Consider the following 19,323-nt stretch of genomic DNA (forward strand, 5'->3'; position numbering starts at 1 on the left):
CAAACAAACAAAACCAACAGATATTTAAGAGCTTAATTTCCTATTCTAACATGTGATGAATTGGATAATAAATACAACAATAAATACAACATAAAATACACCCAACATATTTAAAACCTTTATTTCACTTTTTACCCAAGTAAGTTATTTTTCTCAATTTCACCTCTTGAGTTTACCATCAGCTATGTACAATAATCCTTTAATCCCTCTTCTTTCTCTATTAGAAAGTAAATCCTGTATGTAAGAACTGTTATTTCTGTTATTTCACTGATTGCTGTTAGCTATTTTATTCACAAGTAGAGGTTACCTGACATATTCTAGAAAAAAAATGGAAAATTTGAAAACAGACAAAATATTTAAGATGTGTATTAAATATGCAGTGCTTCAAAAGTCGTAAAGGAAGGAATTAATACGAAGAGTATGGGCTTCTACCTCTTCAGGTGGAAAAGTCCTTCTTCAATCATATTCTATGGTAAGACTACATATGCCAACTGCTTCGTGTGGTAAAATAACTTTGTATTCAGAGTGACAGGGCCTCAAACACAGATATGGGATGATAAACACTTAATAGAAAAACATTTTAAGAAGACTAAATGAAAATTTTAAAAGTAGCGTTTCTGTAATTTACCATGAGACAGTGTTTTTTGAAGAGATGTTTTTAGGACAAACGAAACCATTTTTTTTTCATTCCCACTGAAGGCGTAAGTGATTGCAGAAGTCTAAAATGCAGTGTTGTAGATTCATAATGAAGAGTTTCATTCCATATGCAGAACTCTCCAGTCAATGTTTCAGATGTGAAGCAGAAAATTGGGTTCTGCCTTGTGCCACTGAAGAACACTGAACACCTTGGCACGAGTGATTCAAGAGCTAATTTAAACACAAAAATGACAAAAGAAGACAAGTATACCTAGGAGGAATAACCCAGCAGTTGGGACTGGATGAACTAGCTGATCCAGGAATTCCCCCTCAGTGTCATCTGTGATTTATGAAGGGCAAATGTTCAAGCATGTTGAAAGTAAGTTGAATAACACGCAATGATTGTGCTTGTATTAAAAGCAGAAAGATCTAAGTTTTAAGCAATGCTCTTTTAAAAGAAGACTGATTTAAGTCAAACATTGCAAAAACATTCTCCTTCCAAGGCTTCTCAAGCCAGGATACACCAACTTTCAACTGAAAATTTTGCGTAAGCAAGCTATTGACATCATGGCTCACAGAAAGAATGGAGCCTTCCTGTTGACCCTGCTATGGATTAGGCACCATTCAATAGTGTGCAGGGCTCACACTGGGGCTTCTCTCACAAATCAAGTTTGTTCTCAACCACCTAGCCATTTGTTTTTATAAGACATAGAGGAACTTGATATTATCAAATTCTTTTTTTCAGACATGCTCAAAAGTTATCACTAGCAGCACTCCCTTCTCTTAGTAAATCATGCCAGAACTTAATTACGACAATCTTAACAACGTATATATGATTAAAAAACAAACAAACAAACAAACAAACATGAATCTGATAAGCAGGTCTGCCAGAGCTTGTTAGGAGAAAATTTGGTACCTCACAGATCTCAATCTCCTGGACCCAGCTCAAAGCAGCAATCAGATACATAAAACAAAACTAATTTGCAAAGCATCAAAATGATATTTGGAAATAACTTTGAGGACAAAGCCCCTCGTAAAGGGACTCTCTTTAACTGAAAGCACTTAATGAGCCTTGTCACATTAGGGTTCTGTGTTGTGATGGGTCCGTACTAATCAGATGGATGCCGACACGGCTGCTATTCCGATCCAGTGAAGCATATTCAAAATTCCAGACATCAGTGGTTGCACTGCAACTAATTTATTAATAAGTGATAGCACTTTATTGAAACTCTGCCTTTGAATACAAGAGTTGTACTGTTGGAACTGATGTATCAAGACTGTAAAGCTTCTATTACTGCTGCTGAAAAATCACTGACCTAAAAATTCTTTGCTCTGTAGTTCCAAGCCCATTAGCGTCTGTTTGAAGATTCAGGTGGAAAAATTCCCCAAATGAAAATTTACTTCTTGTCAAATCCACTAATTGCGAGAGAACACATGGGTCATTAAAAACTCCTACTTGATGCTTCTGCAGTTGCGTTTTTTGTTGTTGATGTTGTTTTTTTTCTTTTCCAAGGAGGTACTTAAAAGAAGAATTCTCTTGTTTAAGAAGTCTGATGATGCCAAGCAGCATCTGATTCAGAAGCATGCAAAATAAACTTGCTTTTTCATTTTATAATCAATAAACTCATTGTGTACTATAGTAACATTTAAAGTTGAAACACTCTGCGGAATAGTCCTTATGACTGTGGAATTGGACTGAATTACGTTAACTGAGCAGGATATCATAACAAAGTACATTACAGAAATTAATCCAGAATGCATCTCTGGCAACCGCTGACATCTGGCAATAAACACAATGCAGCTTTTTACCAACATACCTTCCTCCTCTGTGGGTACTGTGCAATAGAGGTAGAAAGATAATGCTTGAACTGCAATACTACATGCAAATTTTGCAGTTTTGTTTGATTTTTAACAGGGCTTTAGTATTTCATCAGATCACATGTGGCCATTCCAATTTGACATCTGCTGCTCAAAATCATCAGAATTTATAAACAGAGAAGGGAAATCACTTCATCATGTTTTTTATTAAATCTGATAGCATTGTACTTCTCTCAAGTTCTCTATTACTGTATTTGTTTGTCATCAAGACTGTAAAAAAAACGGGGAAATATAAGGCTGTCAAAGATTAAGTTTCATTGTCTGAAGCTATCCAGATGTCTGCATCTTAGATGGCAGTTGGAAATTCTCTTGCTATATTAAGTTGAATGTTTTAAGAATGTAATTCTCAGAACACAAAAGTAAATTTGCTTGCTTTGAGCCCATGCCCAAGCACGAGCCCTTACACACACGCCCTCCCAGTCATTAACGCTTATTTGAGCTTTGGAACATTTCTCATATGTTTGCCATGGATCCTAAAGCACGAAACTAGCACTGTTTTATGAGCAAGTGATCTGCACGAGGATAAAATAGAATCCTGGTTTTCCCACATCTATGTCAAAGTAATCACAATCTTCAAATGTAATCTCTAGGTGTTGAAATCAACTCAAAAATATAAATAAGTGGGCAAGAACTCTCCAGGAATGATGTTTTCAATTTTTTGTGCTGTAACATTAAAGATTTTTCAACGCCACTGCTGTTCATGAATTTCACAATGGTTTCTGGATCCAGGTTTTGAACAGATGTGGTACTGGCTAAATATTCCATAGCTCCCCCCCATTTATTTTATTTTATTTTATTTTTTTTTTTTTTTAACAAGAGGGAACTAAACTGTTTATAGCAAGAAATTGGAGGCAGCAAGGGAGATCACAAAAATAGAAGAGGCTGCTCTTAATTAAGGATCTCCCCAGAGGACTTTTGTTCCTACCAGGTGTTTAGATCTCTCTTTGCTATTGTTATTAGCTTTCCTCGGAGAGAGGGGCAGCATTTTTCTTCCTTTTTTTTTTTTTTTTTTTTTTTCCAGCCATAATAAACAGCACATTAATGCTGAAATGCAGATACACGGAAAGAGAAAGTCTTCAAGTGACTCTGGACAAGGGCCCAGTATTACAGCAGGGAGCTTTCGTAATGCACATAAGACAATTGTTTTGAATACAAGTTTTGGAAACTGTGATGCAAGGTTTTTAAGAACCGCGTTCAGAACAAGAAGACTGAGGTAAGAGATCTGGGAACACTAGCTTCACATAGAACCAGACCTTTATCTTCCTCTCCTCCAAACAAAGCACATCATATACAGACTTCAGTACTTCAGATTTTACTGTAACAGCACAAATCAATGTTAAGCTTCAAGGAGAGTGACGAAGAAACAGAAAGAAAGAAAGGAAAAAGAAGTCAAGCACTTTTAATTTACTCAGAACTCTCCATGTGGACAATGAGTTTCAGCAACACCATTAAAGAGTCCCAATATAAAAGCACAGAGAAATCTTAAGTTTATATTCATGTAGGTAGAAACATTGCCCCAACACCTTGGCACTGTGACCACCCCCTGGGGAGCCTGTGCCAATACCCGACCACCCTCTGGGTGCAGACCGTTTCCCTAACCCCCAGCCTGACCCTCCCCTGTCCCAGCTCCACGCCGTTGCCTCGGGTCCTGTCGCTGTCCCCAGAGAGCAGAGCTCAGCGCCTGCCCCTCCGCTCCCCTCCTGAGGAAGCTGCAGGCCGCCATGAGGCCTCCCCTCAGCCTGCTGTGCCTGGGGTTGAACAAACAGGAGACTTGGGATGCTGCACATATGTCTTCCCCTCTAGACCCTTCCCCACCTTTGTAGTCCTCCTTTGGACGCTCTCCAATAGTTTTATGCCTTTCTTATATTGTGGTGCCCCAAACTGCATACAGCACTCGAGGTGAGGCTGCACAGCACAGAGCAGAGTGGGACAGATCCTTCCCTGGACCAGTTAGCAGTGCCGTGCTTGATGCACCCCAGGATACGGTTGGCCCTCCTGGCTGCCTGTGCATGCTGTGACTCACATTCAACTTGCCATCGACCAACATCCCCAGACCCCTTTCTGCCGGGTGCTCTCCAGTCTCTTGTCCCCCAGTCTGCACATACACCCAGGGCTGCCCCTTCCCAGGTGCAGAATCTGGCACCTGCTCTTGTTACACTTATCTGAGATCAGGCTCACTTTGAGCTAAAAGTTCCCCTAACGCACGTGTAGTATTACACAGCCATAGCGAAACCAACTTCAGGAACATATACAATTGTGCTGCCAAAGACTGTATTGTCCTACAGGAATTACATTTCCAAGATAAAGACGAAGACCTCATAGAAATGTACTAAGCATCTTACCTGCTTTGTCATTTGCCAAACACAGTCAATGAACTGAAGGAAAATGGGAGATCTGTCTGCATCAGCATGATCATCACCTCCATGTCCTACTCTCTGAAAGTCAGAATAAGGTTTTCATTTCAGTCTAGTGTATTTACATCATCACCCCAACACTTTAAAGCTGGTATTTTCCAAAGATGAACACGACAAGCATATCTGCCATAAACCTAACCTGTATTTTTCAACTACTAAAGATGCATATTCACTCCTAATATTCACTTATGGGCATGCCTTCGCTGTTCAGCAGAGCTATAAAGTCACCCAGTCAGCAAACATCTCCCGGTTGTTTCCCCATCTTCCACTACACAGCTGTTTATTTCTGTCAATGGGTCAAACTGGCAGGTATTTACTATGACTGTACTGAAACAATGATTCTTCCATATCCACCTGCCTTAAGTACATATTACTTCTCCTAAACAAACCTCAAGTCAGAACCCACAAAAATTTCGTAATAATCTATGCCCTAATTCCCTGCTAGCCCTTGTGTTAAAATAAATACTGCAATGTTAAGTCACAACAACGGTTGCAGTGATTTTACCTTCTGAACATCTTAAATGTTTTTTCTTGGTTTTCCATTCTTAAGATTGTTAAAGATGAAGCGATGTGTTACAATCTCTCTTCCTTACAACTGTCATGTGATCTCTTTAACCACTAAATTCAAGTAATTTATAATTTATTTTATACTAGACATACCTTTCTTATGTCACACAAAGATTTCACATTAAAAAAGAATCGCTCACAATTCTCCTTTACATAGTTTGACACACTCACACCATTAAAGGAAGGATACCAGAGATGATAACAAAAAAGCAAACTGATGTGAGAAAACATACTATTCAAAATGAAAGAAGGAGACAAACTGCACATAAATCCTTTCACCTTACCATTGCAAATCGGTGTCCAAAACTGATCCATTCTTTCTCTATAAGGATTTCAAACCCCTTGATAGTTCTGTAATAGCTGTCCAGCATTAGCATAGCTAGTGCCGTAAGCTGTGCAGTTCTATCCCAACCATCGCTGCAATGTACCACCACAGACGTTTTACCAGACTCAATTTTATCTGCAATTCTTACTGCTCCAGCAAGAAGCATCTTAAATAAAAACAAACAAACAAGCATATTAAATACTAACCAAAACTGCAAAAGAGTTGTCATTTTATACTCTTACAGTTCGCATATTTAAAATGTTCAGATTAATTACATAATCAACAACTGCTTTAAATCAGATTTCCAAATGGTGGCATGCATATACCTAGAGGTACAAAGCCAGTTCTAAACCATGTGCACACTGCTGCTACCAGGTCTCCATTGTTAGTACAGAAAAAGAGAAGCTGGGAATCCCTTCTCTAAATTAAATCTGAAATTCTGTGTCATGATGAAAATAGATGCAAATACTGGAACGTACTTCAAAGGCTGAAGATTCAGTGTTTTCAACGTTCATCATCACAGCAAACACGCTTTCTTCCTTAGCTTTCAGTTCTCAACTACTGAGTTTAGAGAAAAAGACAAACCATCCAGCTAATCTAAACCAAAACACAACCCAAACAAAAACAAATTGCTGGCTAGGAGCCTGTGCTGATTTGTTGATGCATGAAGTATACACAGTATTCAACCCAAGAGCAGACCATTAATAACTTGGGTTCAGAGGCACGCTGGGGAGCAAAGGAGAGATGGCACAGAACTGAGACCACTTGTGTGAACTTGTTATTTGTCTCCCCCACAAAAAACCCTCTCCTAGTTTTTTTTTGGCTGCTTTCTAGATTTAATTAAAAACTTGAATAATCTCTCTCCTGTGAAGATCTGTCTCTAAAACACAACCAATGATAGCACTGAAAAATGGGGGGGGAAGAAAGGGAAAAAACACTAGAACAGGAGCACAGGAGAAATTTGTATCTCTACATCCCAACATTAGGAAACAGTAACTTGCAAAATACTCGCATTCATCCCTTCCCAGGCATGTAGAAACATCTTCTGGGAAGAAAGAATGCCTACATCCACAGGAGAAGTGCACAAGACCAGTCTTTGAAGCCATTCCAAAACCATGCTTTAGAGATAATTTTCACTGATTGTATCTCGTACAGTACAACTGAAGGATGCTAGGATAGAAATATCAGGAAGCATTACAAAAGCTTGTATGAGAGAGTAAAGCTTGTGGTCTGAACTAATTAACTGCCAGTTACTTCAGTTATGAAGATCTACTGCACTGAAATATTAAAACAGTTTGGTCTTCAATAAAATCAGAAAACTTATCTGTATAATATACAGGTATGAAAAAGTTTGATCTATTGTCCTAAAGAGAATATGGATACCTCTGAGGAAGTACAGCTGAAAAAAAAAAAAAAAGGCTAGAACACATACAGGCAATAAGCAGAGAATGGGAGATGGAAAACAGAGTTACTATTAGTACCTGTGGAGCAAACAAAGCATTTTATTCTACTTTGGGCAAAAGCCTTTAGAAAAAAGAGCTGCTTTCTCCACAAAACATCATTATTCTTCATAGATGCTTCAAAATTTATCAGCCATCACAATATTTCAGTTAGGGCTACTAATGAATAATTGGCTTTTAATTGGGTTAGAAAATGAGAATTGGTTTAAAAATAATTGACAACACAGATTCTGCCCTAAAAGACTGAAAAAGTATCTTGGAGGACAGGAGGAAATATTCTGGGTGTACAAAACATAGCAAGTGAATTGACCCGAGTTGTTACTACTGTCTTCACACACACAGTGTACCCTGTGCCTCCCCAGCTACTCCCAGATCACACTCAATGTGTTTTTTGGGGGCACAATGCCAGGGAATTGAATTTCTGGTAATGGATCATATCAATCTGGGAGGCGATCCCACTGTTCTGAGCCAGGAAAACAGAAGAGGCATTAGAGTAAAGCTGTGGATTTGTTAATTGCTGTTTTGAGTCAAATCAAATAGGAAGGGAAGGCAAGCAGTTACTGCATACAAGTACAAGGAGATGCTATCAGCGCTGTTAACACAGTAATACCAGCTTTTAAGAAATCAGGCTGCAGTTTGTGCTGCCCACACTGTAGCATGAAGGGTTATATTAGGGACAGGTTCATGAAGAATGTTACATGTATGTCAGATCTTCTAAGTAACTTAAGTTAAGTTTCAAACTGCTATGCTAATGTCACCTGTGAAACAATGGTATTAAGGTCCACTTCGGTCATCGTGTAAAAGCAGAAACCCCACTGAAATCAATGTCAATGAAAGGTGACCACTGGCCTAAAAACCTCCACTTTTAAAACTAGATGATTGTATTTAATGTCAGGTTGATTAAATAAAAATGAAAAAAAAAGTTTCCAGCTACTTGGATTCTCAAAGCTGCTTGAAACAGTCCAACTTCAAGCGAACAAGAAAATTATACTGTTCCCAAAAGATCATTAAATTTGCTTAATTTTTAATTTAAGCATTTGCTCCCTCTACTGGTTCTCCTGCAGCAGTTAGCAAGCTAGAGTTATTAGAAGAATATAACTAATGAACAATCCAAAACATGTTTTGCATGAGTGACATGTGAGGCAATTGCTAATAAAACAAATTCCACTCCACCCCTATTCATCATAAACAGAGGAGTGAATGTGATAATGAAATAATCTATTCTAAAAGCATTGCAGAGGTTAATCAGACTGTAAAACTATGATAGTGATTTATTTTAAGATTACGTTAACTAATAGAGCAGATTATAGCCCAGTGCAGCACAGACTATAAACAGCCCATGACGGCGGAGGTATCCAACACATGAATACCAACATCGCATTGAAGGAGAGAAGGATGAGAAAAGACTGCAGGATCTACAGTGAAGTCCTTTCGGCAGTTGTTCAAATATAATCTGAAGTTCCCAGGGCAGTTTTCCAACAAGAAGGGATAACCCTGGGCTGCTCACAAACATTCTCTCTCAAGAAAATAAAACGTTGTCCAACACCAGTGCTATCAGTGATTAACTCATTACCTACCAATACATAGAAATGGTAACACAAATTTACAATGGAATGAATATATACTTTACTTAAAATGCCATGTCCTAAGTGACCATTTAAAAACAAAGCATTTTTTTTTTACAAGATTATCCTGATCAAAGACATGTGTTTAAATCCAGACATTATTTTAGTAACATTTTCAAAAAATGAAAGTAAATTACATGATTTAAGAAACAATTGTTAAACATCAAAAGCATTTTACCCTTATATATTCCAGCCAATGCGTTGAGTCCACATTTGATAACCACCGAGTCTCATCGATACTAGGATAAACTATTTCTTTAAGTTTACGCAAGGATTCTCTCATTACATGTATATTGTGAATTTCGAGAAAGACCAGCTCTGCATTTGGGTAGGCACTTTCACTTTCATATCCTCCACCTTTTGCCTGTCATTCAAAAGGTAAAAACAGACAAAGAAAAGAACATGTACAGTACTTCAGTATAAGGTTGGAAGAGTTATTTCAGTCCAGTTTCAGGATTTTTTGAGAAAGGATTATTTTAGCACTAGAAAAAACAAAACCAAAAATATGCTTTTAGTGAGAAGCACTAGGAGAGAGTTTTTTTTTTCTTAGAATAAAGAAATTCTATTGCAATAGGATTTGATAACATTTGATAACACATCCGAACAGTTTCTGCTTTTTACTACTTAGGTCCTACTTAGAAACCTTAGGTCTTCTGTGGGTGTAACAGCATTATTTCTCAGGTCTATCTTCATGCTGTCTTCAACTCCAACCGGCCTTTCCAAAATGCTCCAAGCAACTTACCTTCCTTCCCATGCTCTAGGGATTTTTTTTAATAAGAAACTGTTTTCACATCAAGTTCTCCTTATCTTCATCTCTTGCTCAGTCTTCAGCCCTGAAATAAAGACAGAACTACCACTGCTACTTAAGATATCAACCTACCTTGTTTGTATCTGCAACACTATTCTGCCTGGCATCAAAGATGATAAGTTTATGTGACTGAGCATTGGCATCCATTATTGTCTGTAAGTATTTTTCATCTTCTTTACAATGCTTATCATTTGGGCCAACCAATGGTTGACTGCACCGTGTTATTGTTGCTTGGCTCTCAGGATGAATCCAGGATAACACCTGGAATAAAGCAAAAATGATTTTAGCTCACTATACTAATATAAAAGCAGGAGGCCAGAGAGCAATTAGACAATCACTGACTACATGGCATCAATTTTCTGGCAAATCAACAAATGCAAATTTAAGGACAAGCTGATGCAAAACCATTATTGACAACACACCAGCACCACTCATCCTAAATGTGGAGAAGAAAGGGAGAGGGAAGTGTCGGTCTCTTCTCCCTGATAACCAGTGATGGGACACACGGGAATGGCACAAGGGGAGTTTCAGACTGGACATCAGGAAAATTTTCTTTACCATAAGAGTGGTCAAACACTGGAACAGGCTTCCAAGAGAGGCAGCTGATGCCCCATGCTTGTCAAGTGCTCAAGAGGCATTTGGATAATATGCTGTAACTTTTGGTTAGCCCTGAAGTGGTCACACAGTTGGACTCTATGACCTCTGTCCCTTCCAACTATTCGATTCTATATCTAATCAACTTGAAACATAAATGAATTCTAAACAATTTTTACTTCTAATAAAAACTAAGCTTGCCACTGTATCTTATTAATTAGGTTTAAAAAGAACAACAGAGGAAGAAAAACTGCTTCCATGTAGAAATTTATGGACCTGTATGCTACTTTGCTAAGCAAACCTACAGCATGAACCATTTAGCACGTTATAGAGGTTCTTACACTACCTGCAAAATTTGTCTATTCTCAAAAAAACCACCGTGGCTGTAACAGGTTACACACCAAATCAGAACACAAGTTAATATGTGAATTAGCATCAGACATCACCGTGTTAATTCCAAAAATTTATTACACAGCACAATAACCAAGCAATTAGACTCACATTTGAGTTGGCTTCTTCAGTTCTAAACCCATCAAGCCTAATTCTTCTTCCTTTGCCCCCTTGTCAGGAAGGAAGTGGGCCCATTGTTGTTAAACAAAAAAAGCCCAGAAGAACTCCGATCATTTCTTATAAGCTAAAAATACATAGAGAACTTCTATCTCCTTGTAAAAATTTCACTTACTGGAACTCTGCCTTTGGCTCTAAATGCTGCCACTTTTGAGAGGTCATCATCCTTTACACTGGTTGGCACAACAAGAACAGCAGGATATGTATCACAAAGCTCATAGGTGTTGTTAATTTTGGATATTTTCCAACTCTCATTAGGCAAGCCCTGTAAGAAAACAAAACATTTTTGTATTTTTCAGGTTAGACCTCTACATATCTGGGTTTGGTGATGAAAATTTTGGTATGCTACATGTTTTATTTATTTATTTTTTTAATAAAGTGTGCCCACATTTTTGTACGAACAAGTTACAAACTTTAGCTCTTCAGACTGTACCATAAACCAAAACACCAGAAGACTTTCCTATTACCTTAAAAAGCACTTCAAATGGTTATTTTGCATACACAGACTGTACACTCAAGTAAAAACTGATCATATAATGAAATAATTTTGCAGCTGGGAAACCAGATTTACAATGAGAAACTAAGGTTACTCTTCTGTTAAATGATGTGTATTGAAGACCAAATTTTCTTAGAGGCTATGTTTTCTAAAAACAGCACTTAGAAAAGGTGGACTTAAGAATGTATGTTAACAAAGACCAATTTGCTGAAGTATTCAGCGCATGTTGTGTCCATCTACTTCAGCAGGTACTCAACACTCTCCCGGTCAGGCCACTTGCCCTGTATTTCCTAAATATGAGATCTAGACAGTGTCTGCGTGTAGAGATGAAAACTTTTGAGTTTTTTGTTGCTGTTGTTGAAATGACTTCGGGGAAGGTGGAGAAACAAACAAGTAACATGCCAAGTAGATGTAACTTACCTGCCTCTTATATTCTGCCATTGGATCGTATACTTTCCATCCATTAACAGCAAACTTTTCTTTGTAGTTGAATGCAAAAAGAGGCTAAAGACGACAAAGCAAAGGCTTACATTACTATCTGATGGGCTGTAAGCACAGTAAGCTCCAAAACACAGACCCCTATAATATCTCAGATGTAACATTTCTAGAACTCTTTAACAGCAGTCATACGACTTTGAGTCAAGAATGGACAACACTATGCTAAAAAGTAAATAATAGACAAGTTTTTCTTTCAAGTAGATGCTATGCAATTAACAAAAGCAAGAAAGGAAACAGTTAAAGTTACTTGCCTATGATCATAGAACAGATCAAAGGCAAGGCCAGGATGAACTGGTTAAAAAAAACTGGTCTCCTACCTTCCAACCAGTTCCTTACCCACACAAGCACACAAAACAGCATTCCGCAGATAATTAACAATACGACTAGTTGTACCTATGTTTCATACAGACCTTCTAGACTGAATTATCTGCTGCAGAAAATTAGAGTCTCTATACATATATTTATTCTTAATCAACAACATTAGGCAAATCTACATCTCAATGGTTATGTACAAATTCACTAATTTCACTGATAGCAAGACATAGCAAGACATAGCATAATGTTTTATGATGCAACAAAGGAAAAAGGATCAGAGCAGCTTCCCTGCTCTGTAACAGATTTTATTTATCAATATTTTAATGTTTGTTATACCACACTTGTGTTTCCCCACTTACAGTTTCAAAGAATAGGACAGACCCAGACAGCCTTCTCTACATCCTAAGACCTACCAGTCCATTAGACACGGGAAATGCACGTGTTACAAGGTTTTCAAAAATCTCCAATCTGTTCTGCTCTTCCTGTTTATAGGCAAGCCGCAAATTTCTCATATCCTGTCAAAAATACGTCACAGTATTTTACCCCAGGGTAAATTAAAAAAAAATAAAAAATAAATAGCAGTTATAAGAAATATGACTGAAGGAAAGTATATACGTAACACTAAGTCACTGACATCACTGGACCCATGTCAGAACAAAGTTCTGTAACTGTTTGTATCAGATGACTGCAGTTGTCTTTAGAGTTGCTGGATACCACAACAATAATTCACTCTTGGGACAAAAGGCAGAAGCATCGAAGATTACACAGTATCACAAGAGGAATTGAAATGCATTATCTAAATGAAGCAAGGTTTAAATACAGGGAAGTGAGCAGACAGAGAAACAGCAAATGTGCATGCAGATTCCTCTTACAGAGAAGTGAAATGAAAATCCTTAATATGAATAAATCTGTACCATGTCATACCTTGCAAACTATTTCTATACCACATGAGTTGTCTCCATGGCTCTGTACTCCAATTTTTTCAACTCTACTTATCACTCCAAGAGGAACATCAACAACAAAAGGTGGATCCTGAAATTTGTGAATAAAACAAATGAATCTTGTTACATCCAGAGGAACACACCCTCTTATTATTCACGTGTGTTTCATTAGGGTCAACTACAATTTCTGTTTAATAGACTGCTGTGGAACATCATGCTTCACTTACAACAACTGTCATCTTTTGAAATCTACTTCAGCAGTATTTCTACCCGAAAGGAAATGCAGATAGGTAGTGAGGGCTTACCCTTTCAACACTTTTGATGTACATTCTGAAGTCCGTCACTGTCAGTGTACCACTGACTGCTCCCATAAATGGACAGATATACATAACATCTTTAGCTGAAAAACAGACCAATTAAAGCTTTATTTTATCATTACAGACATTTGTTCCATAAAAATCTACTTCCATTTAAAAAAAATAGCAAGATTTTTGACATTCCATAATGCCTTACGATTCTGATACTTGAACTGCAGGAAAGAGGAGAAAGTCTGCTCTTAACAATCCAAACCCAAGATGCTGCTCAGCACCTACTGAGCAACTAGGGCTGTGCTCGGAGAGCATGCCCTGCTCTAAGGGCAAACAGGTAACAAGAAGTCTGGCACCCTGCTGGTATTCTTAGCTGCAGGCAGCCCTGGTCCCCGTGCAGAGGTGTAAAGCACCCACACTCACCTCGGAGAGAGAGCATGCAAATAGTAATTACTGAAGAGTATGCAACTGACCTCAGAGTCGGTCAGTGACACGCTCATAACTTCATTTATGCTTTTATTTGAAAGAACACACATTCTTTTCTAGGCAAGAACTGCACTGCTAAAACAGAGCTTGCCATCATAGGCCAAAGTGAAATAAATCCAACTAAGAACTGGAAATGAAGTTTTATATAACTTCATGTTCTTTGTTCTCACAATTTAAAACTTTTCTATCTACACAGCATCCTCAGCAGCCCCAAGCAGAAATACAACCCCATCCAGCCCCATGGAACAAACTAACTCCTGACATAAAATGATTTATCTATACAGAGCAATCATCCGGTTACTCTTTCAGGTCTACGTTTGGATTTAAAAGGCAAAGAAAAGAAATTCCCATCAAATCTGCAAATCCAAACTAGCATTACATGGAAACAACAAAACTCAAAAGGAAATAATAGTCTATTTTTAAATAAACAGACTAGGGAATTAATAGTATTCAACGTGGTACTCAGTAGTATGCTTACCAATAACTTTGATGGATTCTCCAGGAAAAAGCGGAGCCTCTTCCATCTGTGCTAGTTTGTTTCCATCCCGCAGTGCCTGGCAGAAACCCAAACCTATGAGTAAATCTCACTTCCCCTCTGTACTACATCGATACATTTTGATGCAAAAAGTGCTTTTACTACAAGATTACGGGAATGCAAGAAGTGTATCTTTTTTATAAGGCACAACTGTATTAAAAACACAGAATGTGGTATTATAAATACTAGACATAGGTGTTAGTAACATATTAGTAACAAAGCTTTTATGCAACAGTTTCACATGCGAGCTACAGATAGCGTACAAAACCACAAACAATACCAGCTCAAATTTATAATTAATAATTTGTTAGTCTTTTGCTAAAAGCAGGTATTATTTTTCTTTTTTTTTTTCTTTCTTTTTTCTTTTTCTTTTTTTTTTTTTTTAATGTACTTGAGAACATTTTAAAGCTGATATTAAACTGTTTCCTATTCTTAATGGTGAGCATTCAGTAATTGAATATTTTCATCGGAGAGCTTTTTATGGCAGAAGCTTTATTTATTTAGCAATTCTACTTTTGATTTTTTAGTAGGAGGCAGAAACACCCCATCAGGTTCTGTCTGAATCAATACCCTGCTGCGAGTGTCACAGACAAGAGGTCCACTGCAGGAATTTTGGATCCAGAAGGTCAGATTGAGAACACAGTAATGAAATATAGAAGAAAAATCAGTGATTTTAACACAAGGGCTAGATTCCTAAGTTTTCATTTAGCTAATTGGCTTGATTCCTGAATGAGACACGATTAATCCTTCAGGTCCTTTGCTGGCAACTGAGATTTACTAAAGATTTTAATTAAGAAAACAAAGGTTTGTGGGGCTTTTAAGGACCATATGAGAAAAACACTTCTTTCAGGTCAACACGATGAGAAAGTAAGGTTTCAATTTTGTACATCATGAAGGAAGAATAAATGTAATGGTCTACTTTACAGTAAACATAGTCTTGCCTTGTATTACAGCTCTGATCAACATACAAATAATTGGTAGGATCTGCCTACCTCAAAAATAAAATGCAAGCCCTCATTAGGTAACTTCCAAAAACATTTAAATTGGTCTTCGGTTTTGTATTTTCCTGGGCAGTAGCAGACTTTGATATCAGCACCTGATGACAAATGATGACGACATGCAGAGAACCAGCCAACGCTTACAGACTCGGGTGGGTGGGTGGGTGTGCTCTGCCCCATGGGGCCTGAAGTGCAGCATGACAGCTGGGCTACACCACATCAGATGGAAGCCCTACCTAGCACAGAACCAGTTAACACACTAAATGCTTTCTGTTGGTTCTCTGAAATGAGAAATATGAGGTTTCTATGGACCGTACTAGCATACAGCACTGTGCTACACAGTTAATGAAGGGAAGAGGAGTAGAACTTGCCACCTGATCAGCTTCTCCTTCAGAATGATAGCCATTGTGTCCATCCTGAATCTCCTGCATAGCATGAGGCAGCAATAGGGTAAGAGAGAAGTAACGAGAAAAAATATGCAGACAACAGGTGAAAGGACAGAATCTTTTCTTTTTTGGTTTCCCCTTTTTTTTTTCTTCCTTAAAGAGACAGCATATACTTTAACTCCACTTTTGCCCTGCAAATGCTCCCACTCCTGGCACAAACTACTTTCCACACAATGATGCCAAGCTCTCGGGGCCATCCATTTAACGTTATTTGCACAACACAAAATTAAAAATGACTCCCTTTTGCACAGAGAGTCCATGCTGGTACACAGGCACAAAAAGTATGTACTGCCTTTTTAAGACAAGCAACTCCATAGCGAAGAAAATGAATTCAAGGTATGCCACATGCTTATAAATAGAAGAAATTGAGTACAGCTTGCAATGGTAGCATTAGGGGAAAAGTCATGCAATCTTTCAAGGAAAAAATAGCTCAATGTCAGATATAAGTATTTAGACAATTTGAACAATGCTCTACTGGGTAAACCACGTCTGAATTGAACTTTCAGTTTTATGGTTTCACGCATTTTTCCAGCAACTTCTGTGTTGCTGCTTATCAGTAACTTTAGAGAACTTAAAATTATTCCTCGTGGCAAAATATGATTACTCACATTTTTGCATTTCTTTTTGCAATCGCATTGGTAGCAAATCCTGAATATTTATTAGATCTGTTTAATAAACATTATGTCCCTATGCACTCCAAGTAGAAGCAAAAATGTCATTGGGTCAAACGAAGGAATTGTTTTAATACATTCAGCCAAAATTGTTCTTTCATCTTCTTTCTGTATCAACTAGAGAGAAGTTGTATTCATGACATTCCAGTATTCCCCATCCACATACAAAGAACTTCTCATTTGATAGGTTGAAAATCCAGATTTCAGTCTAAATTTAAAACTGTTTGCTGAAATCAATTTTTCTTTTAACAGTATTTTTACAGAACCCCCCAAAAAGAAAGAAGGACTTCAGATAGCTTCAGATAATTTGGACTCTACATCTGTTTAAAAAGTTTTAATTAATAAAAGAATATTTTGAATTATAAAGGACTACTAATATTTAGGTCTTGATGGAATTCTGTTAAATTGAAATTGCTTAAGTTCCAAACATAAAAATGTTGTTTCTGAAATTACAGTAGATATCATGATACCTGAGAGAAAACTAGAAGGACCAGCAAAAACACCAAAATACTTTAAATAAATGAAAGAAAGAGAAGCACAGAAGATCATTCAAAGATCAAAGCCTTTACAAAGAGCTACGAAAAACTGAAGGAAAACAATCAATTTCTGTTACTCAACCCATGCCAAATATTTCAAGAGCCTTCTATTCCAAGCAAAGAAAAAAAAAAAAAAAAGATCAACTTGGATGTGTACGACTGGCCTAAACACATCATTTCCAAATATGTAAACAACAGATGAGAAAAAGAAATCATTCAGACTTCATCTCTTGGTGTGCAACTGAACAAGAGCTCTTTGTGTGAATAAAGGCGTTAGACACATTTCATGAACAATGTCAGAACACTGTCCAGATCATTTCTCACTCCATAAATGTTTCTAAGAGAGAGGGACAAGAAAACAAGGCATGCTTTTTTTTTTTTTTTTTTTTTTTTAATTTCCAATGAGGAATGGGCAAGACTTGGTCCCAAAATTATCATTAAAGAGATAAAAAGATGTAGGTCATTGCACTAGCGTCCGACTTCAAACCTAACTTCTAATTCTTCTACGGGGCTGTAGCAATTAAGGTAAAACACGTACAAAGGCAAGCATGAATCTGAATCTTATTTAAAGAGGACAGAGAAAGACGTAACGCTTTTAACCATTAATATTCTTCAGCACAGGTAACACATTAGAGTTGCTAATACAGTGCTCTGTAGTCCGAAGCATGTAAGCCTCAGTTGCAAGCATCCATTTTGTCAAAATTAATGTGATAAAACTGGAGTTAGTATTGCACATTCATAACATCATTTAAATATACTGCTCTCTTACACATTGACTTTTATTGCTCATGAAAACACAGTAACATGTATAAAGCATTTCTATGGCAAAGAAGCTGTTGCATTGCGTAGCAAAACGGTCTGACTGCTTCATAAAAAACATTAATGAAGTAAAGAAGAAGGCTTGACACACCAAGATCTCACACAGCACAAAAGACAAACAGGTAGGAGGCCGTCTTACTGCTAGCCAAGGGGAATCTTACCCGTATGTCAGGCCTCCTGAACACCTGTTAGTTAAAATACAAAATGTTATCCAACAAAACAGGGTTTTGATTGTCAAAGATACTGTATCTTACTTCATAGGATTTCCAGAAGAACTCTACTTTCAAGCATATTAATTACAGGTGGATTTTGAAAAAACAAAAACCCAAAAAACCCTACGTGGATCCAGTAGCTCCCATCTGCAAAACTGCCTTGCTCTGAAAACAACCTAGCTGCTTCATTTTAGCGATGAAACAAATGCCAAACTCCTTTGAAAAACGTATTTCTAATCACCCTTTTATCCAGTTACAACGTGCTGTTGTGAAAGGAGAAGAAAGAGCCTGGCAAGCCTTCTAGGAGGTAGACCATAAGCCTGCAATAATGGCTATGAAACATACCATCCAAATTAAATTTTAGATTAAAATGGCAAAACAAAGACATCCAGCTCTTCTCAACTTATTTCTAAGCGTGTTTACACTCAGCTACTGCAACCAAGGTGATTTTCGTTTATATGCACCCCCTCCCTTATGGCTTTTCTCCAGGCAGAGCGTGCATACACAGCAGCCTCTGGTTTTGATAGTTCCTTTACAGTCCCTTTGCTTCTGTTTGATTTGTCTGCTTCCCCCACCCCAAATTACATTTTGATAAACTGATTTTGAATGAGTAACACAGAAGCCACCAGTAGATACAAGAATCTGTGTATTTACCTCTGTGCAAACATATTGATTGAAATATTAAAAAATAAAAAAATAATAAAAAATAATAAAAATAAAAAATAAAAATAAAAATAAATAAACTCAAGAATTCCTGATAAATCCAGCAGAAAGCAGGACAGCCTTGCCGGTTCCAGCAGCAGACGGACCATCCAGCCCTATCTGAAGTTTCTAAGTTATAAAATACTCTAAATGCAGGATGTGAGGCAGCCAAAGGTAACAGAGAACCAAGGAATGGAGCAGTGTGCAGTAAAAGGGAAAGATGCCTGAAAGGAAACTGAGTTATAAACTCATTATCTTTTTACATGGGAACTCCACGGCAATAATGAAGTTTGACTTCTGTACCAGGAACTTGCGCATATATGAAACAAAATACAGATTAATTTTAAAGAATTTGAATCACCGCTATAAATTTGTTGAAACACTTGCTAATGCTGGGCACTATTGGTTTTGGTGTTATAATGACAAATATAAAAGCCCTTCCATTGTTGTAAGACACCACAAAAACCAAAAGCTTTGGTTTGGCAC

The 19,323-nt window shown here is 37.5% G+C and overlaps 1 protein-coding gene across 1 annotated transcript in view; it reads right to left on the bottom strand.

The window, feature by feature from the left end:
• Positions 1-19,323, bottom strand: part of MTMR1 (myotubularin related protein 1) — a gene marked incomplete at its 5' end in the record, with an annotated part of 38,216 nt that overhangs the window by 14,370 nt on the left and 4,523 nt on the right. Inside the window, 11 exons of the mRNA XM_084294380.1 lie at positions 4,857-4,949; positions 5,780-5,986; positions 9,084-9,269; positions 9,786-9,974; positions 10,990-11,139; positions 11,791-11,874; positions 12,597-12,698; positions 13,108-13,215; positions 13,430-13,524; positions 14,397-14,472; positions 18,085-18,108. Of these exons, the coding sequence (XP_084150506.1) occupies positions 4,857-4,949; positions 5,780-5,986; positions 9,084-9,269; positions 9,786-9,974; positions 10,990-11,139; positions 11,791-11,874; positions 12,597-12,698; positions 13,108-13,215; positions 13,430-13,524; positions 14,397-14,472; positions 18,085-18,108 (1,314 nt within the window). The remainder of the gene's footprint in view (positions 1-4,856; positions 4,950-5,779; positions 5,987-9,083; positions 9,270-9,785; positions 9,975-10,989; positions 11,140-11,790; positions 11,875-12,596; positions 12,699-13,107; positions 13,216-13,429; positions 13,525-14,396; positions 14,473-18,084; positions 18,109-19,323) is intronic.

The sequence above is a fragment of the Netta rufina genome (genome assembly GCF_964035555.1).
Source record: "Netta rufina genome assembly, chromosome: 12".
Lineage (NCBI taxonomy): Eukaryota > Metazoa > Chordata > Aves > Anseriformes > Anatidae > Netta > Netta rufina.